This window comes from Spea bombifrons, chromosome 8 (genome assembly GCF_027358695.1).
Source record: "Spea bombifrons isolate aSpeBom1 chromosome 8, aSpeBom1.2.pri, whole genome shotgun sequence".
Taxonomy (NCBI): Eukaryota; Metazoa; Chordata; class Amphibia; order Anura; family Pelobatidae; genus Spea; species Spea bombifrons.
In genome coordinates, this window is record NC_071094.1 from 14,850,551 (window position 1) to 14,877,748 (window position 27,198).

The 27,198-nt window shown below is 45.9% G+C and overlaps 1 protein-coding gene across 1 annotated transcript in view; it reads right to left on the reverse strand.

The window, feature by feature from the left end:
- BRINP1 (BMP/retinoic acid inducible neural specific 1) overlaps window positions 1–27,198 on the reverse strand; it is a 287,987-nt gene that overhangs the window by 213,604 nt on the left and 47,185 nt on the right. Inside the window, exon 2 of the mRNA XM_053473899.1 lies at window positions 23,730–23,985. Within this exon, the coding sequence (XP_053329874.1) occupies window positions 23,730–23,935 (206 nt within the window). The 5' untranslated portion in view covers window positions 23,936–23,985. The remainder of the gene's footprint in view (window positions 1–23,729; window positions 23,986–27,198) is intronic.

The window sequence follows — 27,198 nt, forward strand, 5'->3', positions numbered from 1 at the left end:
CTATCGTGTTCGATAGGGCCAACAGGGCTCTACATCCCAGGGGTCCGGAGGATATGCCACCAAGGGATGTAATCTGTTGCCTCCACGAGTACCGGGTGAAGGACCAGATAATGCGTCAGTGCCGTGCTAAAAAGGACGTTGTTTTCCTGGGTGAGAATTTTAACATCTTTCAAGATCTCTCGCCGATCACCCTGCAGTCCAGACGGCTTCTTCGCCCTCTCACGACGGCTTTACGAGACGCGCGTATCCCATAACAATGGGGATTCCCATTCTCTTTGATTGCCCGGAAAGGTACTCGCTCTATGATTCTCCGACAACCCTCCGACCTCCAGGAGTTTTTATCAGAGCTTAACCTACCGCCGGTCCTTCTCCTGGAATGGTCCAACGCTTCGATACCTGCACCGCGCCTGACCGACTTACCTGCATCGTGGTCACAGTTGCCGAGACGTCAGCCCCGCTCCAAGCGTTCTGCTAGGACACCCTCGCGACGAGATGCCCTATGAGGCCCTTGCTTTGTGCTGTTGATGCCCAGCTAGCTGATCGTAATGCTGCTTGAGGATACCCTCTCCCCCCCCCTGGGGACCCTGTGTCTTCTTCTTCCAGGTGTGCTCCGATGTCTCCTGACGAAGTCCTGCGACATCTCCCCGTGGATCTGCTGCCGGTTCCCTAGCGCCGGTCCTGGTGACACCGCTAGTATCTTCCTCCTAGTCTGCCGGAGATCTTCTCTGCAGTCTGGTTGCCGGCTTCTCCTCACCACACTACATGCGCCTCTTGAGGCGAGACCCTGCCGACCTTGTTTTTTTTTTGGTTTTGACTTTATTGTTTCGGGACCTTTTACCAGGTGCGCCGGCATACTCATAGTTTTTCTTGCCCCTGGAGGCTGTTATTGCTCATGGTCCACCCTGGGGGGGGGGGGGGCTTTGTTCGTTTGTATGATAAGCCATTATGTATTTTTCTTTGCTCTCGTTTACATTTTATTTTGCCTGTCTCAAGCCCTCTGGGCCTCTGGTCCAGGCCGGTTATACCCCGGTCTTGAATTTGCCCTTCACACACGTTTATTGCGCTCGCACCCACACTACATTTCACACTTAATATGTCATGTGTACCCTATGTTCCCGTCATGTGATCTAAGGCTTCCTCTATGGAATTTCTCTGCCACACTGCCTTAGGTACACGTGCTACGCACGTCTTCTGGTTTTCCGGAAGATTGTCCCCCCCTGGAGCTTACCTGGTGGAGCCCCTTGGGCTTTCACCGTCTGGTACTTGTCCAGTCTCCTGGACATCATGCTCACTGGTTGATGCCCTGGCATCTTGATCTCAAAGACCCGGACTCTAGAGACCCGGCGGTCCTGACCCAACTGGAGGTTCTCCGAACCTCCTTGGCGTCTCTGACAAGTGCGCGACTTAAACGCCACTTCCTCCTTACAAGGAAGAGGTTATTTGAGTTTGGAGACAAACCGGGGAGGTTGCTCGCTAGGGCTCCTCGATCCCAGAAGGCGACTACCTTTATGTATTGTTTCTGCTAGGGGCAAACCCTTTTGCTCCCCTCCCCAGATTGCGGAATGTTTCCGCTCCTTTTATCAAAAGCTTTATGCCCTGCCCTCTGTCTTGGATGCGTTCTCAGATTATACATCAGTGTTGGACTCCTACCTGGCTAAGTAGTTACCGAAAACTCTGACTGCACCTGAAATTGATTCTTTGAATTCCCCTATCGTATTGGAAGAGGTTGTCGATGCGGTTAAGTCTACCAAGCAGGGTAACTGCCCGGGACCGGACGGTCTCACGATCGCATATTACATTAAATTTCTTCCCTTACTGGGTCCGCACTTGGTTAAGACGTTCAACGCTTTGGCGTCTGGGGCGCATTTCCCATCGCAAACCAATACGGCCCATATCTCGGTAATTTTGAAGCCTGGGAAAGACCCCGAATCTTGTGGCAGCTATCGTCCCATCTCCCTCCTAAATTCGGACGTAAAGTTACTAGCGAAAATCTTGGCGAACAGGCTGCAGCCCCTAATTCCCCGTCTTGTCCATCCTGATCAGGTGGGTTTCGTCCCGGGCAGAGAGGCTAGGGATAATACTATTAGAGTTCTTGATCTTTTGGACTTTGCTGACTATTCTTCCCTGCCGCTTGCGTTGGTCTCGTTGGACGCGGAAAAGGCGTTTGACAGGGTGGCCTGGCCCTATTTGTTCCGTTTGTTGGAGAAATTGGGTCTTGGACAATGTTTTCTGACATGGATTAAAGCTATGTACCATGAACCGAAGGCTCACATTAAGGTTAATGGTCTTCTTTCGGGCCCGGTCACCCTGTCGAACGGGACGCGGCCTGTCCCCGCTTTTGTTTATTTTGGGGCTGGAGCCCCTGTCGGCTGTGCTCCGTGCTAACCCTCTGGTGTCTGGGATTTCTGTAGCGGGTGTTCATCACAACGTGGCCCTGTATGCTGATGACATGTTGTGCTTTGTCATAAGGTGGGCTTATTCGCATATTTCATGGTTTGGCAGGATTGTCGTTCTAAAGATGAATATCCTTCCGAGGTTTTTATATATATTCCAATCCTTGCCGATTTTTGTTCCAAAGACATTTTTCAAGAAGTGCGCTCGGGTCTTTACATCCTAAATATGGTCCGCAAGGTCGCCAAGGCTGGCTCGCTCGCATTTAATTCACCCTAAACTTAAGGGAGGCATGGGTGTCCCAGATCTAGAGCTCTAGAGATCTAGAGCTTTATTGGAGAGCCTCTCACCTGCGGAGGATCGTGGAGTGGACTATAGGTGTCCCTAAGCAGTGGTTGGCGATAGAGGAGGCCCTTTTGACTGTACCCCTGAATGTCCTTCCCTGGATCCCCGGCCCGAGTCCTTGCCCGCGTATGGGTCGCTTCACGACGATATCCCCTACGTTCCAGGTAATCAGGCGTGCCATGAGGGGTGGCGTAATATCGTCCACGCCTTGCCCCATGCTCCCATTACCCCTACGCTACCATCATGTTTGACACGGTTCCACACAATAGGTTAGTATTCAAACTGAAAGAAATTGGCCTAGATGCAAATTCTTGTTCTTGGCTAGAACATTGGCTTAGAGGTAGAGAACAGAGAGTTTTTATAAATGGTAAATTTTCAAGCTGGTCAAAAGTGGTAAGTGGTGTCCCTCAGGGTTCTGTTCTGGGACCAATTTTATTCAACATATTTATAAATGACCTGGCAGGAGGCATTGAAAGTAATGTTTCTGTGTTTGCAGATGACACAAAACTAGGTAAAGTTATACAGGGCGAGCAGGATATTACTGTGCTGCAGAGGGATCTAGATAGACTGGGGGACTGGGCACTCAAATGGCAGATGAAATTCAATGTAGATAAATGTAAAGTTATGCACTTCGGGGTAGCGAATGCACAAGCAACCTACACCCTAAACGGTAGTGAATTAGGGGTAATGACAAATGAGAAGGATTTGGGAATTGTTATAGACAACAAACTAGGCAACAATGTGCAGTGTCAGTCTGCGGTTGCTAAGGCCAGTAAGGTATTGTCCTGTATAAAAAGGGGCATCAATTCGCGGAATAAAGATATAATTTTGCCTCTGTATAAATCAATGGTAAGGCCGCACCTTGAGTATGCTGTGCAATTTTGGGCACCTTTTCTAAAGAAGGATATCATAGCACTAGAAAGGGTGCAGAGGCGGGCTACAAAATTAATAAAAGGAATGGAGCACTATAGTTATGAAGAAAGGTTAACTAATTTAAATCTGTTTAGTTTAGAAAAACGTCGCCTCAGAGGGGATATGATAACGTTATATAAATATATTCGGGGCCAATACAAACCATTGTGTGGAAATCTGTTCATAAACAGGACTATGCATAGGACACGTGGTCATGCATTTAGACTGGAAGAAAGGAGATTTAGACTAAAGCAGAGGAAAGGGTTTTTTACAGTAAGGACAATAAGGATGTGGAATTCTCTGCCTGCAGAGGTAGTTTTATCAGAGTCTGTACAGACGTTTAAACTGCAACAGGATGGATACCTGGAAAAACATAATGTTCGGGGATATAATCTTTAATTATGGGGAAACAGCTTATTGATCCAAGGAGAAATCTGACTGCCATTTTGGGGTCAAGAAGGAATTTTTTTCCCTGGTTAGTGCAAAATTGGAAAGAGCGAAGCCGGGGTTTTTTGCCTTCTTTTGGATCAAACAGCAACAAATTAACAGATATAGGAAAGGCTGAACTTGATGGACACATGTCTTTTTTCAGCCTATGTAACTATGTAACTATGTCTTCTTAGGGACTCTCGCTGTCACTGCGGAGGTTGTTTTTGCCTCCTCTGATACGACTCAGGCCCAGCGTTTCTTTCTGCACCAGCTGCAACATTTTATTTCCTCTATTCCCCGGTCCACCCTTTTGACCAGACCACTCTCCAATTTTGAGACCCTATGCACCTTGCCGGCCGAGCCACCGCATCTCCTTTCGGCGCTATACGCTATAATACTGGATTCTGTCTCGGTTACTAAGCCCTTTTTCCTCAGCCTGTGGGAGAGTGATCTGGGTATTTCCCCTTCTCCGCAGAAGTGGGACAAGGCACTACTGGCCATTCACAAGGGATCACTCTCTAGCAAACTGCAGGAGTGCTCCTACAAGGTCCTGACGTGATGGTACAAAGTCCCTGCAGACTTGCACAGGTTTATTCCTTCGGCCCCGGACGCCTGCTGGCGATGTGGAGCCGCGGGAGGTACGCTGCTCCATCTATGGTGGTCGTGCCCTCCGATCCGTTCCTTTTGGGACACGGTTTGGAGGGTCATTGAGTTAGTGTGTGCTCCTGACATCCAATTCGACCCGGCAACCGTGCTGCTGCATTTAAACCCCCTTCCCCACGCCGCGTATAAACGCTCGCTAACAATACATTTACTTAACACTGCTAAATCAATTGTGCCGCGGTTCTGGAAGTCTCCCAATCCTCCTCTGTTGCAGGCTTGGCTTCAAAAAATAATGTATGTAGCTCAAATGGAAGATTTAATTTGGTCCGCTAGGGGTAAAGGTCACCAGAATGATATCAGGTGGTTTTGGTGGCATCCGTTTGTTTCGTCGCCTGATTTCCGTCTTATTTTTGGATTCCCCATAGACAACTCCCCCTTCTACGATGCTCTGGTGCACTAGGTTAGTGTCCCTAATGCGTGGTACATTGCTCTATTTCGCTCTCTCACACATACACCTTCACACGATTTTGATGGCATGGTATATATATGTACTTATTGTTTATGTTTTTATTCTTTGTGGTGACCTGTTTTCTTTACTACTATTATATACGCTGCACATATACTCCCCGCGGAGAGTTTATTCTTGGTTTCTGTTACTATACGTGGCGTCTTTTTGGTTTTCTGACTCTCTCTGTGACATCGCCGTCTACCGTTTGCCCCGCGAGCTGATTGATATGCACTATGTATTCAGATGCTACTGAATTTTGTTCACTTTATTTTTTGTGACACTTCTGCCTTTTTTTACTGATGCCTGTATTACCTCTTCTCATTTGTGCCTCTGAATACCGGTTTTGTACTTTCATTGTATTTTTGCAATGTGTATATCACTGTTCAAACCTGTTGTCTGATTGCTGTTTGAATAAACGGTGAATTGAAAAAAAAAAACGTTTTTAATTATGTAATTTTTCCTTTTAGCTTTCAATTTGTTACAAAGTATTTTTCCTGCTCTATTTCTATTAAAATATCACTTTTCTTTGAGAATCGATACTGCGTTTTTTATTTTTTCTTCTTGTTTTAATATTTCCTGTTTTCATTTCCTTTGCGTTTGGATTTTCTTTATGTAATATTTCTTTTTTTGCTAGGGAAATATGTAAGTCTGCTAAATTTTGGCCTCTTTGTTTCTCATTCTTTGAACCTATTGTTATGAGAGCCACGCATAACGCGTTTAAATGTGTTCCATAATGTAAGATTTGTGACTGTAGCATCATCATTTCTTTCAAGGAAAATATCCACCTGCGGAAGGAGATCCTTCTGATTATGTTCGCTTTCGAAGAGGGATTTGTTTAATCGCCATCTCGTTCTTAGTTTGTAGTCAGGATTATTCTTAAATATATAAAATACTGGGGCATGGTCCGACCAAGTTATTGGACCAATATGTGAACTTATAAATACATCTTAAGACTGGGGTTTGGTCAATATATAATAGTTTCTTCAATAAGAACTATATGCTTGGGAGAAAATTGAAAAGTTCTTCTATTTAGGGTGCTGAACCCTCCAAATGTCAAATAGGGTATTCTTACGTAAAAAAAAAAAGTCTGCATTGTTTTAAAGCGATGATCCATATTCATTCATGTGACAATCCATATTCCAAATGAGAGGCTTTTGTCTAAAGTAATATCAATAACACAGTTGAATTCTCTTCAAAATAATAATATGCCTTTATTTATTTGGTCAATTCTATTAAAAAGCTTTGTTATAAATCTTACAGGAGATTGATTAGTTGTATAGATATTCACTAAAGTATATATTATGTCATTCATTTTACAGATCAAAATCTGAAATCGACCATTTGTATTGCTTTCATCCAAAAATTGTTCTAATTTTAGTTCTTCTGAGATAATAATAGCTACCCCCTCTCTTTTTTGTCCCTTAGATTAGAAGAGAATGGTATGGCATATTTAAGAAGTTTATTTTCCTCTGAAATCAAGTGAGAGTCCTAAAGAAATCCTATATCAATTGTACTGAGAGAGGAGATGATTTTAATAAAAAATTGGGACAACAAGAGATGCAATGGATTTTTAAGCTTAAGACCCTGGCTCCTAAGGGGTTAAACAGTGATTTTGCATTATGTAATATTTTGTAATTCATTGGTTATCTGTTGATCCAAATTTCAGCCTTTTTAATATATAAACATTATTTAATTTTTTTTATTTAATTATTTTAACATATTTATATTTTAACCATATATTTAAGGTTATACACAGCCAGCCCCAACCATCCCCTGCTGCCTGATCGCTTCAGGAGAGCGACAGTGCAGCGTTAACTCCTTCAATGCCGTGTGGGGACTAAATATCAGTCAATGCTGTGCTCCAATGGAGCATCGGCATTGAAAGAGTTAAAAAAATTATCAAAAAAAAAAAATTGAAGAAAAAAAAAACAGCACTGACCTGAAAGTCCAGGTCAAATGCTGTGAGTTTAGTAAGTGGGCTGATGATCAGATAGCTCCTGGCCAATAGGAGTGATCTGATCATTATAATTATTACCTGATCACTTGTCGGTGATCACTTGTCGGTCCCTGATTATTGATCGTTCTCCCTGGTCAATGGCAGTGGCCTAAACGTGTCACTAACAAGCCTGAAAACTGTCAAAATTACCCTAGTTGAACACCTTGACTTGTCTACTGTTCATAAACATATACTTTTATGGGGTAATTTAAACAGGGGGACTTCCAAAATGCCCCAAATTGGATATGGGCCCAGCAAACCAATTTCTGAAAATTAGAAAATTGAAAACTGAAATGTGCATGTTCCAGTTTTGGCTTCATAGCTTCCTCAAAAAAATGCATGAACCATGGATGTGAAGGCCTTGTTGGAACCGGGGGATGTTGGTGAACACAATTTGGTGTTTTTTTCTGCAGTTGCACATATTCTATGCAAAATATGCAACATATGCATTAAAAAAAACAAAAATACCTAAAAATTTGGCAGCAATTGGTGATAAAATCCCTGTTTAAAAAGTGTCAAAAAGACCCTAGTTGTACACCTTGACTTATCTACTGTTGATAAACATATAATTTTTGGGGATAATCAGTATCTGTGACAACTATTGCAGTTATTAGCCTACCATGCCAAATTTGAAAGAAATTACATTGAAAAACGTGATGCATGCCTTGCAATATTTGCCCTATACTGGTCAAAATAGATGAAAATCCTGTCCATATTGGGTGGTTTCCAAATCAGGACAAGTTAATGAATATATTTTGGATACTTTTTTTCCATTGGTTCAATGTGTGTACAATTTGTATGTATACAAAACTGCGTTTTATTTTTCATTTTTTTCCCCATCTTTTCCAGTTTATTTCAAACAAAACAATGCGCTACCCAGCTTAACCCCTTAAGTACAATAGGGGTTATTACTCGTAGTATATTGTGGAACAATGTCTCTTTTAACATTTTTCAGTGTTGCTGTTTAGCTGTGATTTTCTTCTTTCTCATTTCATGCTCCCATACATATTATACACTGCTCAAAATAATAAAGGGAACACTTAAACAACACAATGTAACTCGAAGTCAATCACACTTCTGTGAAATCACACTGTCCACTCAGGAAGCAACACTGATGGACAATCAATTTCACATGCTGTTTTGCAAATGGAACAGACAACAGGTGGAAATTATAGACAATTAGCAAGATACCCCCAATAAAGGAGTGGTTCTGCAGGTGGTGACCACAGACCACTTCTCAGTTCCTATGCTTCCTGGCTGATGTTTTGGTAACTTTTGAATGCTGGTGGTGCTTTCACTCTAGTGGTAGCATGAGACGGAATCTACAACCCACACAACTGGCTCAGGTAGTGCATCTCATCCAGGATGGCACATCAATGCCAGCTGTGGCAAGAATGTTTGCTGTGTCTGTCAGTGTAGTGTCCAGAGCATGGTGGCGCTACCAGGAGACCGGCCAGTACACCAGGAGACGTGGAGGAGGCGGTAGGAGGGCAACAACCCAGCAGCAGGACCGCTACCTCCGCCTTTGTGCAAGGAGGAGCAGGAGGAGCACTGCCAGAGACCTGCAAAATGACCTCCAGCAGGCCACAAATGTGCATGTGTCCACTCAAACGGTCAGAAACAGACTCCATGAGAGTGGTATGAGGGCCCGACGTCCACAGGTGGGGGTTGTGCTTACAGCCCAACACCGTACAGGGCGTTTGGCATTTGCCAGAGAACACCAGGATTGTCATATTCGCCACTGGCGCCCTGTGCTCTTCACAGATCAAAGCAGGTTCACACTGAGCACATGTGACAGGCGTGACAGAGTCTGGAGATGCAGTGGAGAACGTTCTGCTGCCTGCAACATCCTCCAGCATGACCGGTTTGGCGGTGGGTCAGTAATGGTGTGGGGTGGCATTTCTTTGGGGGGCCGCAGAGCCCTCCATGTGCTTGCCAGAGGTAGCCTGACTGCCATTAGGTACCAAGATGAGATCCTCAGACCCCTTGTGAGACCATATGCTGGTGTGGTTGGCCCTGGGTTCCTCCTAATGCAAGACAATGCTAGACCTCATGTGGCTGGAGTGTGTCAGCAGTTCCTGCAAGAGGAAGCCATTGATGCTATGGACTGGCCCGCCCGTTACCCAGACCTGAATCCAATTGAGCACATCTGGGACATCATGTTTCGCTCCATCTACCAACGCCACGTTGCACCACAGAATGTCCAGGAGTTGGCGGATGCTTTAGTCCAGGTCTGGGAGGACATCCCTCAGGAGACCATACGCAACCTCACCAGGAGCATGCCCAGGCGTTGTAGGGAGGTCATACGGGCACGTGGAGGTCACACACACTACTGAGCCTCATTGTGACTTGTTTTAAGAACATTACATCAAAGTTGGATCAGCCTGTAGTGTGGTTTTCCATTTTGATTTTGAGTGTGACTCCATATCCAGACCTCCATGAGTTGATAAATGTGATTTCCATTGAGAATTTTTGTGTGATTTTGTTGTCAGCACATTCAACTATGTAAAGACGAAAGTATGTCATAAGATTAGTTCATTCATTCAGATCTAGGATGTGTAATCTTAGTGTTCGCTTTATTACTTTGAGCAGTGTATATTGTTTTTGTTCAGGACAAACAGGGGTTTCTTTAGATACTATTAATTTTATCATATCATCTAATTTACTATAAAAAATATGATAAAATATGGGTATTTTTTGTTAAAAAATTACTTTTTCTCACTTTTTAAACAAAAAACTTTTACTCTTCTGCAAAAACTAATGAAAAAACCTGCTAAAAAGATTCTACTATTTGTCCTGAGTTTAGAAATATCCATTGTGTTTATGTTTTTTTGCTTTTTTCTGCACGTTATGGGGCAATAAGTACAGGTAGCGTTTTGCTATTTCAAAACCATTTTTTCCAAATCTGGTAATTCTTCCCCCCATGTGCCATTTCAGGTATCTTTGAAGCCAGCCAATGCAATTTACCCCATCAAATCATATATTTTAAAAAACTAGACACCCCAAGGTATTTGAAATGCTGGTATTTTAACCCTTTCCATGCACTGATTTTACCATCAGCCTTTGTGAAACTTTATGGTAGTATTTTTTCACGCACATAGTACTTCAGGTATAAATTGACCGATCCTGGTATATGTCCGTGTCAAACAACACCCCAATATGTGTTCAGTAACATCTCCTGAGCGCAGTGATACCTATGCATGGGTTTGTTGGGTTATTTGGGAGGTAAAAGGCCGCCTTTGTGAGGTGTGTAATTTTGCCATTTAGACATCTGATCCTACTGCCCCCATGTCCCACATTTAGGACATCTTTGAACCTGGCCAATTCAATTTACCCCATCAACTCATACATTTTTAGGGTAAATCAATGGTTATTAATCATTTTTCAGAGAAATATCCAACAAAGAGAGGGGGGGTACAGAAACAGAAAGAAAGGGGGAGGGAACACGGTATAGGGCACAGTCCAAGACCATCACAGCACATGCGGCATGAAGGGAGTGCAAGTTAGGAGATAATTAGCATGGAGGGCACATATTCGTGAACAACACATCATGGATGACACAATGACGATGAGATCGCAATGGACCAAACTAAATATTTAATCAGATAAATGACATTGTCGTGGCCCGTGACACAGCAGGATGTGTTATGTGCGGAGGACCCAGAGAGGGTCGGGACTGGAGAGTCCGGGAAACAGCGGAGGTGGGTACAGCAAAAGCCCCAGTGCAGTGGGATTATAGACTTGGCTGCCACCAAAAGATGATTTGTACCAGGAGACTGGATAGGGCATATGCAGTAACAGTAAGAACTCAGGGGTGAACGGGAGTCGTTTGTCAGTAAGTGCTTGAGCAGTGGAGTGGACAGTAGTCCAGAAAGAGAGCATCTGAGGGCAGGACCACCACAAGTGAGGGATCGAGCACGGGGAAGCCCCACATCTCCAGCATTCATCTCTCACTTCAGGATTGTATCGGGCTAATGTGGATGGAGGACGATACCAACCGGCCAAGAGCTTATAGGACATCTCCTGGTCCCTGTTATTGAAAGAGCAACTTTTGTGAGGATCGATATCTTACTAGGGCTGAAACAACGAATCGATAAAATCGATAACGGAAATCATTGTTGACGATTTCCGTTATCGATTAATCGAGTGATCGATTCGTTGTTGGAGCACTCGGCTCCTTTTACCTACCTCCGCGAGCGTTCCCCGCTGCTGCTACACGCTCTGCAGTCTCCGCCTTCTTTTAGCTACGTGACCTCGGATGTGATGCGCTTCAATCAAGAGTTCAATAAAGTTTTAAACTTGAAGGTTGGAAGTGGAACGAGTCCGTAGCGGAGATAAGTATTCTTTATGTCTATGTGCGAGTGGCTCTGTGCGAATGTCTATGTGCGAATGTCTATGTGCGAATGTCTATGTGCGAATCGCTGTGTGCAAGTGGCTCTGTGCGAATCAATCTGTGCGAGTGGCTCTGTGCGAGTGGCTCTGTGCGAATGGCTCTATGAGAATGGCTCTGTGCGAGTGGCTCTGTGCGAATGGCTCTGTGCGAATGTGTGGGTGCACGGCAGAGTGGACGTGGGGGTGCACGGCAGAGTGGGGGTGGGGGTCCATGGCAGAGTGGGGGTCCACGGCAGATTGGGGGTGCACGGCAGAGTGGGGGTCCACGGCGGGTTGGGGGTGGGGGGGTAGGGAATTGCAGGGCAGGGTGTGAGTGTGGGTGCAGGGCAGAGTGGGGGTGGGGGGGCAGGCCAGGGTAGGAGACTGGGTGCAGGGCAGAGTGGGGGTGGGGATGCAGGGCAGGGTGTGAGTGTGGGTGCAGGGCTGGGTGGGGGGGCAGGGCAGAGTGGGGGTGGAGGGGCAGGGCAGGGTGGGAGACTGGGTGCAGGGCAGAGTGGGGGTGGGGATGCAGGGTGTGAGTGTGGGTGCAGGGCAGAGTGGGGGTGGGGGGCAGGGCAGAGTGGGAGACTGGGTGCAGGGCAGAGTGGGGGTGGGGATGCAGGGCAGGGTGTGAGTGTGGGTGCAGGGCTGGGTGCAGGGCAGAGCGGGTGCAGGGCAGAGTGTGGGGGCAGGGTGTGAGTGTTGGGGCAGGGTGTGAGTGTGGGTGCAGGGCAGAGTTGGAGACTGGGTGCAGGGGCACAGTGCAAAGTGCTGGGGCACAGTGCAAAGTGCTGGGTGCAAAGTGCTGGGTGCAAAGTGCCGGGTGCAAAGTGCCGGGTGCAAAGTGCCAGGGCTGGGTGCAAAGTGCTGGGTGCAAAGTGCCAGGGCTGGGGCAAAGTGCTGGGTGCAAAGTGCAAAGTACAAAGTGCAAAGTGCTGGGAGCAAAGTGCTGGGTGCAAAGTGCAAAGTGCTGGGTGCAAAGTGCCAGGGCTGGGGCAAAGTGCCGGGTGCAAAGTGCCAGGGCTGGGTGCAAAGTGCTGGGTGCAAAGTGCCAGGGCTGGGGCAAAGTGCTGGGTGCAAAGTGCCAGGGCTAGGTGCAAAGTGCTGGGTGCAAAGTGCCAGGGCTGGGTGCAAAGTGCCAGGGCTGGGGCAAAGTGCTGGGTGCAAAGTGCAAAGTACAAAGTGCTGGGTGCAAAGTGCAAAGTGCCAGGGCTGAGGCAAAGTGCCGGATGCAAAGTGCCAGGGCTGGGTGCAAAGTGCTGGGTGCAAAGTGCTGGGTGCAAAGTGCCAGGGCTGGGGCAAAGTGCTGGGTGCAAAGTGCTGGGTGCAAAGTGCAAAGTGCCAGGGCTGGGTGCAAAGTGCTGGGTGCAAAGTGCTGGGTGCAAAGTGCTGGGGCAAGGTGCAAAGTGCTGATGCTGGGGCGAAGTGTGGATGCAGGGCAAAGTGCTGGGACCAGAGTGCTTGGGCAAAGCACTGGGGCAAGTGCAAATATGGGTGCTGGGAAAACTACACTGCAATAATAATACACCAAACATGAAAAGGAAACATGTGGGCTTCACGGAGGAAGGTGAAACATCAGGACGGTACGTTAAACCCAAATGATAAATTGAGAAATAGCTTTTTCTGCATTCTACTACCAATCATAATCTATAAATCTATTAATATATATATTACCATGACAGAATTTGTGCAGCGAAATCCCCAGTGCACTCCACAGCAAGCAACGCCTATAACCGATTCCATTCTGAAAATGCTGGTCACTGACATGCGACCGCTATCCATGGTTGAAGACCAAGGATTCAAAAGCATGGTCAGTGTACTAAACCCCGGATATACTCTTCCCTCAAGAACTCATTTCACCAAACTAGTGGAGAGGAAGTACCAAGAGGCATTTCAGAATGGGAAGCATGCCATCAGCGCTAATGACTGCAGAATTGCTTTTACAGCAGACATTTGGACAAGTGTAGCTACTGAGGCTTACCTTGGCATTACATGCCACTACATAGGGGATGACTGGAAGCTGTCTTCTCTCTGTCTCACTACAATGCCTCTTGAAGACAGACATACAGCCGCAAACATCGCAGAATGGATAGAGGAGGTCGCCGCAAAGTTTGAGATTCCAGATAAAAAAATAATTGCCATTGTACATGACAGTGGTGCAAATATTGTGGCTGCTGTAAAAATCCTAGAGGACAAGCATGGGTGGGCCAGTATTCGCTGCACTGGCCACACATTACAGCTGGTGATCAATGCTTCATTAAAGCACTCAGAGAGCTGTTAGTGCTGCAAGAACACTAGTTGAGCATTTTAAAAAAAGTGAGCTAGCCAGCAGTAGGTTGAAGGAGAAGCAGATGGGTACACCAGAGCACAAACTTCTTCAGGATGTAACCACTAGATGGAATAGCACTTACTATATGGTCGACAGACTAATTGAACAAAGGTGGCCAGTAACTGCCACTCTGTCTGACCCATCTGTTACTCAAATGGGCAAGCATTATTTGGAGTTAAAGCCAGAACAGTGGAATCTTCTTGAAGAACTTTCCACCGCTCTTAAGCCTTTTGAATGTGCCACTGTATTCATGATTAGCCAAGAATATGTAACTGTATCTTCCATGTCTGCACTTGTGAAGGGGCTGTTAAGGTCCAATGAGGTTGCCTGTTTTGAATCATCTCCACTGAAGAGCTTCCAAGCCACAGTAACAGACCAGCTTCAAAGCAGATGGAAGGGGATCCTTTTTGAAAACATCCCAAACACTGTTGTTGTTTCCTCTGCCCTGGATCCACGATTTAGGAGGCTGAAGTTTTTAACACCAGAGCAAATTATAAGTGTACAGGCAAAAGTGCAGACAGAGACGCTTGCTGTAAGAAGGGAGATGGTGCAGCGGGAAACAACTTCTTTGCGTGTAACGACAGTTGACGTGCCCTCAACATCTGCTGCTTCTCTACTTGACTCACTCCTTGAGTCTGGGGGCAGCAGTGAAGAGGAGACTGGAGAGGGGAAACTTGAGGAGGAGGATATTCATACTCAAGTACAAAATGAGGTCCAGGCTTATTTTGCAGAGAGGCCCCTTGCCAAGGAGAGAAACCCTTTGAATTGGTGGAACACCAACCAAGAGAAATATCCTACCTTGGCAAAACTGGCAAAATCCTACTTGTGCATCCCAGGCACCTCCACTCCATCAGAGCGCCTCTTCTCTGCTGCAGGCAACATTGCTTGTAAAAAGAGAGCCAGCCTCAGCCCTGAGCATGTGGACATGTTAACTTTTTTTCCATTCTAATGCAAAGTTTCTTGAACAGTAATAGTCCACCTCTTTTCAGAATGTTTGGGGTTATTTTGTTTCATAAATATTGTGTTTGAGTTCTTGTACTTTGAAAATATTGTTTTTTATTACATCATAACAAAATAAGAATGTTAATGTGAATTTTAAGTTGTTTTTTAACATCCAGTTCATTAAATTATTTTAAATAAACGAAAAATTAGTTTTTTTTTATCCGAGTAATCGAAAAAATATTCGGCCAACTAATCGATTATTAAAATAATCGTTAGTTGCAGCCCTATATCCATTGAGCTCCTCCGTAAGCTATCCATTGCTCCTCTGTAAGGGTCAGATTTAATGAGTCCTCCCATCTCCCTACATGAGGTGGGGTACTGTGGTAGATAGCGGGCAGAAGAAGTCCGTAGAGCAATGATACACCGTGAGCCGGGACCTCGTCCTGGACACATAGAGTCTCGAAGACGGTAAGGTCCCGAAAAATCTCATGCTTACGAACCAAAGTCCGAAAGAAGTTGCCCAGTTGGGCATAGTGGAACCTATCGAGAGGGGTCGGTGGATCAGTAGGCACTAGGTCCATCAATGGCTTCAGGCTTCTTCTTATAAGAAGGCTCGAATCCCGGTAACCCCCAGGCTGCCACCTCCGGGAAGAGGTCCACTCCTAACCCCGGTGGGAAGTCAGGGTTATCACGAACCGGTGTAAGGGGAGAGGGAACGGTGGAGATGGTGGTGGTGCAGAGCAGGGAGTGCCAGATTCCAAGCGTCGCCGAAACAAAAGGGTGAGAAGCAGCCACGCGACGAGCACATGCTGCGGTAAGCCAAGGTAACGAACCCGTCGGAACAGCAAGTGCAGCACTCTCAGCTCTCACTCATAGCTTACGCCGTACTCCACTGGACCATTCAAGCACATGCAGAAGGTGACAGGCCCGATAGTATGTGCAGGGGCAGGGCAGAGCCAGGCCACCCTTCTCCTTCGGCACGACGAGCACACTATATTTGATCCGTAGGGAGCCACGACCCCAAACGAACCGCAGGAAGAGAGTGCGAACTGTAGAGAAAAAGGAAGGTGGTATGCGGATGGGAAGGGTCTGAAATAAGTAAAGGAGACGGGGCATAGCATTCATTTTGATAAGAGTTAATCCTTCCAACCCAGGAGAGGGTGAGCCGAGAAGTCAATGTGCAACGCAGAAAGAATAGGCAGGAAGTTTATAGGAAAGAGTTGGGAGAAGTCCACTGACAACCAGACGCCGAGAGGAGGTGCTCTCTGCGGTGGGAATATCCACTGCCAGTATTTCAGATTTGGTAATCTAGTTCCTTCAAAATGGAGGGCAGAGATATCCGGGGCCGAGAGATGGAAAAGAGAAGATCGTCGGCATAGCCCAGGATCTTATGTTGAGTGTTGCCCACCGGTATACCAGCAATGTCAGGATTCATCCGGATGGCCTGTAGAAGGGGTTCAAGGGAGAGCACAAACAATAATGGAGACAGGGGGCAGCCCTGTCGGGTGCCATTACGAATAGGGAAAGAGTCTGATAGGAGCCCATTAATCCGAAGCCACGCAGAGGGAGCGGAGTACAACGAGCGAACCCAAGATAGGTAGCCCGCCCCAAAGCCCATGTGTTCGAGGGTGGTCAGCATGAAGGTCCAATCTACGCGATCGAACGCCTTCTCGTCGTCCGTGGAGAGGAAGGCCGAGGGCATGGAGGAGGACCTCGCCAGGTGCATTAGGCTGAGGGTGCGGATGGTGCAGTCTCTGGCCTCTCGACCAAGGACAAAGCCTGATTGATCTGGATGGGGAGAAAGGGCTTCAGTCCAATATTTGAGATCCGCATCCAGTTTGAGATCCGCATTAAGCAGTGAGATCGGGCGGTAGCTGCCGGAATTCTCTGGGTCCTTGCCCTCCTTATGAATAAGAGTAATGGATGCCAAAGTGGAGTGTGGATATATCCGACCGCCGTCCAATATGGAATTAAAGACATCCACAAAGTGCAGGCCAAGTTGTTCACAGAAACGTAATATTTCAGGGGGAACCCATCAGGGCCGGGACATCTCCCAGACCGAGAGGATTTGATAGCAAGGTAAAATTCCGCGAGAGAGATGCCTGCTGCAGCCTCGGTCAGTATGCGTCGAGTCAGGGTGCGTGAGAGGTAGTCTCGGATGCATGGAACCCGCGAGGGCGAATCCCCCCTAGGAGAGGGAAGGTTGTAGAGGTCAGAGAAATACCGTATTGGCTCGGATATAGGCCGCCCCCGTATATAGGCCGCACCCTAAAAAAAGTTTGGTGCTTTTTTAAAGAAAAAGTTTTTTTCTTTAAAAAAGCACCAAATAAACATGCTGCCTCTCTGTCCTCCCCCCCCGAGATATGCTGCCACTCTGTCCCTCCCCCCCGAGATATGCTGCCACTCTGTCCTCCCCCCCCGAGATATGCTGCCACTCTGTCCCCCCCCAACCTATGCTGCCACTCTGTCCTCCCCCCCGAGATATGCTGCCACTCTGTGGCATGTCCCGGGCGTCGGCCGCTAGACCCCGAATATAGGCCGCACCCCCACTTTAAAGACTTAAAGTGGGAGAAAAAAGTGCGGCCTATATTCGGGCCAATACGGTAATTGAGAAAGCCGGCCGAGATGTCAGAATGAAGGAGACGTACCACGCCATCTGAGGAACGGATCTTGGGTATGTAGGTGAGGCGACGAGATTGCCGGAGAGCCTTCGCCAAGAATTTACCTGATTTATCCCCGTGCTCGTGAAAAAGTGCCCTATTGCGTAAATAAGATCTGTGATATCTGGCGTTCAAAAGAGAAGCCAGGTCCTTCCGAACCAACAGTAGACACTGTAGGTGCTCTCCAGATAGAGACTCTTTATGGGCTCGTTCCGCAGACGCTATTTGGTCACAGAGAGAGGAGAACTACAGGCCCTCCGCTTTTTTACGTTGGGAGCAGAGATTGTTAAGATGTCCCCTCAAAACACATTTATGGGCCTCCCATACAGTGAGATGGGGGGTGTCAGCCACAAGGTTGTCACGGAAGTACTGGGAGATTATGTCAGCTGTGTCTACGCAGACGCCGGTATCGGCCAGAAGGGATTCATTTAGGCGCCAAGTGCGCTCGGAAGAACGAAGGAGGTTAGAGCCAATGGATATAGTCAAAGGGGCGTGATCAGACCATGTGGTCAAGCCTATGCGGGCCCTGCGTAAGAGGGCGGCGTGGTGGTACGGGAGAAAAAAGTAGTCGATTCGGGAGTAGGAGCCATGAGGTGCAGAGAAGAACGTGTAGTCCCTGTCAGCCGGATGGAGGGCCCTCCAGCAGTCGACAAGGCGAAATCGGGAGAGGAGGGAAAGGACTTTGCGCAAGACATGTGTAGGGGAGCGGGAGGTGCCACTGGAGGTGTCAAAGGCTGGGCGAAGGGCGAATCAAATTGAAATACGTTGGCCACGGTTGGGCAGATAGAGGTTAGAGAGAGTATAGATCTGGTTGGCAATGAGACATTTCAGAAATAGGAAACGGCCATCAGGATCCGCCAACACGACTAGTTCATGAAAAGGCACAGAGTTTGATAACAGGATGGCAACGCCTTTCGTTTTAGACCCAGAAGCATTGCTAAAGAAACCTGTGGGATAATAACGATTGGACAAACTAGGGGCAGAACCTTCCCGAAAGTGCGTCTCCTGGATAAAGGCCACATCGACCCGCTACGGCCGTAGGTCACATAGCAAGTAGGAGCGTTTCTCCTGGATATTCAGTCCTCGAGCATTAATGAAGAGAAACGTGAGCAGACTCTCTCGGGTGGGGGGAGGCATAGAGGGTACGAGGGCAAGGAAAAAAAGGAAAGTGAGACCAGCCTGACAGGCAAGAGTACAATACAGGTCAAATACATTGAAAGAACAGGCTGTAGTACCATAAGGCACGACAAGGCGGTAAACAAGTAACTACATCAGATTAAAGTAGTGATGAGTGGTACAGTACAACAGAAACCCAGTAGTGGCAGAGTGGGCATGGGGAGTACCCCACAGCAACCATGAACGGGCTACGGCGAAGGCAGAGATGCAGCTCAAAGGTGCAACGCAAAAAAAAAGGGATGTACTGAAGCGTCAATGGTGTGGGGTGTGAAAGTATGTCGTAGACGAGACCATCGTCCAGGCAATAGCTGGGTGTCGCATGGGTGTCTCACGTTCTCGGCGAAAAGGCGTAACTGGGGTCACGGCAGTAAACAAGCAATTGCATCAGATTAGCATACTGGCGAAACTGTGAGTGATGAGCGGTACAGTACAACAGAAACCCAGTAGCGGTAGTGCAGGTACGGGGAGTACCCCACTTCGACCGCGAGCGGACCAATGCAAAGGTGCAGCTCAGAGGTGCAACGCAAAAAAAATAAAAAAATGTACTGAAGTGTCAATTGTGTGAGGTGTGAAAGGATGTCGTAGACGAGACCATCGCCCAGGCAATAGCTGGGTGTCGCATGAGACTCACGTTCTCAGCGAAACGGCGTAACTGGGGTCACGGCAGTAAACAAGCAATTGCATCAGATTAGCATACTGGCAAAACCGTGAGTGATGAGCGGTACAGTACAACAGAAACCCAGCAGCGGCAGTGCGGGCACAGGGAGCACCCCACTTCGACCGCAAGCGGACTATGTCAAAGGTGCAGCTCAGAGGTACAACGCAAGGAAGAAGAAAAAAAATTGTCTGTACTGATGTGTGGATGGAGTGAGGTGTGAAGGGATAATGTAGGCGAGCCCAGCACCTAGGCAATAGTTAGGAGACTCATGCGACTCAGGTTCTCTGTGAAGCGGTGGCACAGCAGTAAACAAGCAACTACATTAGATTAGAGTACTGGCAGAACCGTGAGTGATGAGCGGTACAACAGAAATCCAAGAGCGGTGGAGCGGGCACGAGGAGTACCCCACAGCACCTGTGAGTGGGTAGTGGGAAAGGCAGAGACGCAACTTAAAGGTGCATCGTATATATATATATATATATATATATATATATATATATAAAAAGGGGGGGTATATAACACGGCCGAAAATGAGAATGTGGAAAGAGACGGTAAGGTACATCTCATGTCAGTGGTATATCCAGCGTGAGCCCGGGGTCTCACCGGGGCGAGACAGACAGATTATTGGACAAATAAACAAGCAAACAGATCAAAACTGAGACAGTCGTTTAGCCCCCGTCACAGACGCAATTGTGCCCGGGGCGCATAGCAAGAAGGATACTTAAGACACCGCGGGGACGGTCGTGGTGGAGGAGCGCTAACTGCGCGATCTGGGAGCCGACGAGGGCGATCAGAACGCCTGGGTTGGTGTGACGGTGCCGGTCTGCAGGGTTCTGCATCAGGGTCGAGGCCCAGAAGGGACCAATCAGGTATGGGGAGGCCCGTGAGTCCCAGGGCAGAGAGGACCACAGGAAGGTTGTGGTAATAGCGCACATGATAGGAGGTAGCGCCATGTCGGACCGTTAGCACAAAGGGGTGACCCCAGCGATACGGGATGCGTAATCTGCTCAGCTCCGAGGTGAGAGGGTGCAGGACCCGGCGCACCTGAAGAGTGAGATCCGAGAGGTCTTGGTAAAAGGTGATAGGGCGTTCTGGAAGGGCCAGGAGCCGACCTCCCATGCCTGCGCCATAACGGCTTCTTTCAGGGAGAAGTCCACAAAGTGGCAGACGATATCCCGGGGTGGGCTTGCTGCGTTACCTCGGGGCCTCAGGGCCCGATGCGCTCTGTCCAACTCCCTGGATGCATCAATCCGGCGTCCCATGAGGTCGGTGAAGAGGGTCGACAGCAGGTCGGGCAGGTTTTCCGGGGGCTCGCCCTCTGGTACTCCGCATATGCGGATGTTATGGCGACAACCCCTATTCTCAAGGTCCTCGAGGCGACGCCGAAGAGAGGTTAGGTGCCGGTGGTGGTGTTCAGTAGCACGTTGGGTGACCAGGGTGGTTTGTTGGTGTGATGCTGTAGTATCCTCTAGGGTTGTCACTCTACGCTCCAACGTGGAGAGGTTGGTGGGTAAGGCCGCCACTTCGTCGCGGACAACTTGTCTCAAAATAAGGTTTGAGAAATCCGTTCTCCATGGCGCGGACGAAAAAATTTGCAGTGCCTCAGGTGTGGGAGGAGGATGAGGTAGTGGAGGAGCAGGCTGGAGATCGTCAGCTGAGGACACACTGGCAGGGGAACCAGCCTCGTGGTCCTCGGAGGCCTGCGGGGCCAGGTCGGCCGGAGTATGAAAATAGTCTCGCAGGTAGGCAGAGAGCGGCCGAGATCGACCACCCGGGGTGGAGGAGTCCGAGGTCGGCTTTTTATTGTGACCCATTGCAGAAGGTACATGTGTTTTCGGGCAAAATCTAGCGAGCGATGGCGGAGCAAGTAAGTTAAGCAGCCATCTTCCCTGAAGATAAAGAATTGTAGGACTTGCTTATTAAAAACTTTTTTGGGGGGGGACAGTGGGGATTTTTACGTTACCATATTTTTTTTAATTTTTTGTTTAACATTTTTGATTTTTTTTTTTTTTACTAATCACTCTGATTAGTGAGCTGGGCTCCATTGACCTTGCATGGTTGGATGAAGTACCTGCATTCAACCTGCAGGAGGAGCTCGAGAGTTCTCAAGAGGGTCTGGATAGACCCTCTGTGAACTCATTTTCTATTGTTAATGCCATCCTGTGAATGACGGCAAGTCATTTACAGGATGGCACTTGTGGTTGCTCTTCGGAGCAATCACAAGGCTATCGGGGTAGAGGGGGTGTGTTACTACATGCCTCGATATGGAAGCATGTCAGCAACACAGTTTATGCTTAGGAAGCGATTCCGATCGCTTCCTAAGCTGTTTTAGCCGGGCGCGATCTTTGATGATCAGTGCGGCGGCGACCATTTTTCTTCCGGGGAGGACTTTCCTCCCCGGATCCACGGTCAGCCTCACTTGTGAGGCTTCCGTGGATGCTGCAAAGCCAGCGATCGCCTTATACCCCCCTATATGCCACTCTACCCCCTGATATGCCTTAAAACCTCCCTGCTAGCACTTTCGCTGGAGCTTCTATGACTGAGCACCGGAAGGTCATGTGACGCCGGTGCTCCATCATAGAAGCCCCAGCGGAAGTACCGGCAGTAGCGGAGGATGTCTGCGCACATCGCACAGACACCCGTCAGCTGTCAGAGAGAAAGATCCAGGTCCCCTGCAGCTCTTCTCTGAATAAACCCTCATCCTGTATTCGATAAAATCGATTCAACTAATCAACAATTAAATTTGTTGGCAACGATTTTCATTATCGATTTATTATTGATTAGTTGTTGCAGACCTAGATAGTGCAAACGTCTCTTAAACTGCAGGACTACAGTTAAACCGGCTTTTTTTAAATTAAACTAATACCTTTTAGTTCAGGGTCTGCTTTTAAAATTGGTGAATATTTATTTCACGTTGTACAAAACAGTATCAAAACTCCCAATCAGTCTGACAATTTACGTAGTGTCATTTTGGCTGTCAAATTTCTAATCTATCTTTTCCCAATGTATATACGTAGGCACGCTTTAGACTTCTTTTCCGGTATTTATTTTCTTTGAAAAAATACAACAAGTTTTTTGCATGTTTATTGAATTTATTCACATCACAGCAATTAAGCCTTAGCTTAGATTGACCAACTAGGATTTCATTTTTAGAAGTGAAGTGGTATGAAAACCTTTAGAATTGAGGAGACTGTCCATAGTTGTAGGCTGAAGTTTCACTCAACAGGTCCAGAAAAGGGGATATCAGACTCATTGTTGACACTTGTGTCATCAATCCATCTCATCCAATATTTATTTATTACTTTGAATAATAAAGTCTTCCCAATATCCCAAACAAAGATTGGTATTGCTAGTAGAATAGCATGTGACTATGGTAATGGATTGAAGAGAAAATAATTCCTTGTCAGTATAAACTCCAGTAATGTTAAGTCTTTTGTCAATAAAAGGCAGTAATTTTTTAAAATGTAGGAGACAGAGTGTAACTCTACTTTTATGCATTATATCACGATATAATAATTTTACATACAAAGCGGTGAGACAAGCAGTGAGGGAGATTGCAGACTTGGTCTGTAATGTATGTTTTGTGTCTTGAATGTAAGACAATAACTGTATGACATTTGGTTTTAAAATGTAATTTACATAAAAGTTGATGTTTTCAATTTAATAGGATCCAGTAGATTTTCATGTATTATGTATGTATAAAAAAGTATCATTGTAGTTTATGTAATATTTAAATTCTTTTAGACAACCCACTTTCTCTAGCCGAACGTTCCTTAGATTACCAAGAAATTGATAAGTATGATCTTTCCCCAGAAAGGTGGAATCTTAATGACATGTACAGGCTCAAAATGCATTGTTTTCAATGGGTTTAGGGACCACCAATTGTATTTAAGGGATTAATCATTATCAAGTTTAAGTACCGTTTTTTATTGACCATTCTCCATAATTACATTGCAGTATTTTTCATCTAATAGTTCTTTAAGTTTCACTTTTTCTACTATTGTTAAATTGCCTGGTGTTTTAAAATTCATCAGAAAGCTTTTTGATTTCTTCCCACACCAATTGAAGAAATCTTTTATACACTCAAATGTATGAAATATTGGAATGGGGTTAAATAAATGTCCTTTCTTTAGTAGATTCAATGTGTGTTGTTGATTTTATGGCCATCATCGGCTCTTTTGATTTACATGTATCCCTATTTTCTATGATCTCACAATTTTTGCTGATGTGGTGATTTTTTAGAGTCCCTGTGTGCTACTAAACAGGAACTTAGAGGGGTAAATTAGAACACTTTCACTGAAAGCTGGAGGTGTCCTGTGATGTTTGAAAGGCATAGCTATGCAAAACATATGTTATCATGCAAGGAAAAAATTTCCATCACACATTTACTCATAACAGGGAACATTTACCTGTAGATTTTGTATCTGGTAGAGTAACCCTGTCGATGTCTCTCCACAAATGACAGGTAATCGCGAGAGTGATGAAATGGACCTCGATCAGTGATAATCCAGTCAAACTCTTTGGAGACATGTTGCTGAGGTTGAATTGATTCCTGTAATGTGATCTGCTCCCAAATGAGTAGGAAGGAGAGCAACTCAACTAGACACCAGCTCATGCTTTTCCCTATGCTTTTCTCCTTTCATTCTTGCTCCATTTTCAGGAGTCCTATTAGACAAAAGTGATTATGTTACAGGGAAGATAGACAAAATGAAACAAATATATACAGACATATACATGTTCAGTTCTGCCATAAACATTCCCTACACACTATATAAATCTACCCAACTTCTCCCTTTAGTACACGCTTTTCTCAATTAAATGCCTTACTAGTGCAGCCTTTTCAAACTATTTATGAAAAATAGAACATTAGAGCATTTCATCATCCCCACAACCTCTGCACCTCTGTTGAAAAATGCCATCCTTTTGGTGTGCATACAAGTGTATAATTCAGGGATACTTGACTAAAAAGTAGACTAGAAAGTAGGATCATGGCCTATTAGATCTTAATGTCCACTTGAATTATTTGGAAAAAATAATAATGAATAGATTGACCAAGTGAAAATGAAAAAGATTGTAAATTTAAACTTAATGAAAGCCTAACCATAAAGGCAAACAAGTTTTTGACAAAAATTAAACAAAAATGGTATCATATGGGGAAATGAGCTGATAAGGCTATTGACAATCCAATCATATAAACAAAAAATAAATCTAAAATTTGTAAAGTAATTAATAATAAGCAAGTTTATTAAGATACATTTCAGAATGGGAGAGCTTTTGGAGAATATTATCACTCCCTGTACAATTTGGTAAAGACAAACAATAACAGAACTCAGATTTGGGATCATCTGATTGGTACTGGTCTCCAAATTCCATTATTCCAAAGTATCTGGCCCAGATGGGTTTACAAATTCTTTCTTAACGGTTATTGCAGAAACAATACCAACTCATATGACAAATGTCTTTAATGAAATAAAAATATGGGAAACTATAGACACATATCTTTGATTAACATGGATACAGAAATCTACTCAAGGATAGTGAATAGGCTAAAACAAATTTTAACTATCTATTATTCACAAATATCAAACTGGTTTTGTTAAGGGGTAGACTACCTTACAGTAATACTAGGAAGATTTGAGATATTGCTAATTAAGTAGAACTTAATCAGATTCCAATATTAATTCTCCCCTTAGACACAGAAAAAAGCATTTGATACTATTGTGGCTGGCCCATCCCTAACAACAGCACTTTTACCTTTTACCTGTTGTGTAATACACCCTAACTACCTTTAAATTGTAAGCTTGTTTGAGCACACTACCCAATGTAAGTCTGTAAGTCAAATTCTTATGTTATATACTACTTGTTTTGTCCTGTCTACCCAGTGTACAGAGCTACGGAATATGATGGCACCGAATAAAACAATAGGTAATAATGATGATAGGGTCAATTGGGTATTTCTGGAAGAGTTATTAATAGGGCTGCAACTAACGATTATTTTCAAAATCGATTAGTTGGCCGATTATTTTTTCGATTAATCGATTAATCGGATAAAAAAATGAATGTAAATTTTTCATTTATTTAAAATAATTTAATAAACAAATGATGTTAAATACAAACAGCAGAATAAAAAAACTTTGATAAAATGCATTTCTTGTCTTTATTTCCCAACCAGCCCCCCAATTTATGCACATTTGAGCCCAGGCTTGCCACGCTGCCTCCCAGACATACCACGCTGCCTCCCACATATACCACTCTATGCTGCCTCCCACATATGCCACGCCACGCTGCCTCCCACATATACCACTCCACGCTGCCTCCCACATCTGCCACTCCACGCTGCCTCCCACATATGCCACTCTGCGCTGCTTCCCACATATACCATTCCACGCTGCCTCCCACATATACCACTCCACGCTGCCTCCCACATATACCACTCCACGCTGCCTCCCACATATGCCACTCCACGCTGCCTCCCACATATGCCACTCCACGCTGCCTCCCACATATGCCACTCCACGCTGCCTCCCACATATGCCACGCTGCCTCCCACATATGCCACTCTGCGCTGCCTCCCACATATGCCACTCTGCGCTGCCTCCCACATATACCACTCCACGCTGCCTCCCACATATGCCACGCTGCCTCTCACATCTGCCATGCTGCCTCCCACATATGCCACGCCACGCTGCCTCCCACATATGCCACGCCACGCTGCCTCCCACATATGCCACGTCACGCTGCCTCCCACAAATGCCACGCCACCTCCCACAAATGCCACGCCACGCTGCCTCCCACATTTGCCACGCCACTCTACCCCCCACATGCCACTGTGCCTGATACGCCTTATACCCCCTGATACACCACTCCATCCTCCCCAGACATGCCACACTGCCCTCCCCACATATGCCTTATATACTGTATATGCCTTATGCCCCCAGATATGTCACTTCACTGCCCCAGGATTTAGATTCCCCGCAGTCTGCCCCCCTTTATCTCTAACTGCACCTCAAGTTAACTTTATTAAATTAATTAAATTAACCCTCAGTTCTCATCATTAAATTAACCCTGAAGAGAAGACCCCATTAACCATAACTGCCCCTAAATTAACTCTAAATACCCCATCAAAACAACAACCCTAAATTAACCCTAAACTCCCCATTAACCACAGCATCCCCTAAATTAACCCTAAAGACCCCATCAACCACAGCATCCCCTAAATTAACCCTAAACTCCCCATTAACCACAACTGCCTCAAATTAACCCCAAACACCCCATTAACCACAGCTGCTCCTAAATTAACCCCAAACACCCCATTAACCACAGCTGCTCCTAAATTAACCCCAAAAACCCCATTAACCATAGCTGCCCCTAAATTAACCCTAAACACCCCATTAACCATAACTGCCCCTAAATTAACCCCCACCTCCCCTAACTTTCAGTAGCCCAAATATTAATGTTATACTTACAGTTAGAGGAGTATCACAGCCATGTGGTTCTGGCCTGGAGAAGGAAGGGGCGGGGCCAGTTGTCACAGTGATTACAGGGAGGGGGAGTAAGTAGGAGCTGCTGCTGTGAGACGGTGAGTCACTGAAACGGATTATATAATGAGGGGGATTTTTCAGAGCGTTTGCTCTGAAAAAACCCTCATTTTATAATCGATAATAATCGATTCAACTAATCGATAATGAAATTCGTTGGCAACGATTTTCATTATCGATTATTATCGATTTTATCGATTAGTTGTTGCAGCCCTAGTTATTAACAGTTCGGGGATTTTATAGACTCTAGAAGGACATTGTATATAGGGCTGAAACAACTAATCGATAATGAAAATCGTTGTCAACGATTTTCATTATCGATTAGTCGAATCGATTTTTA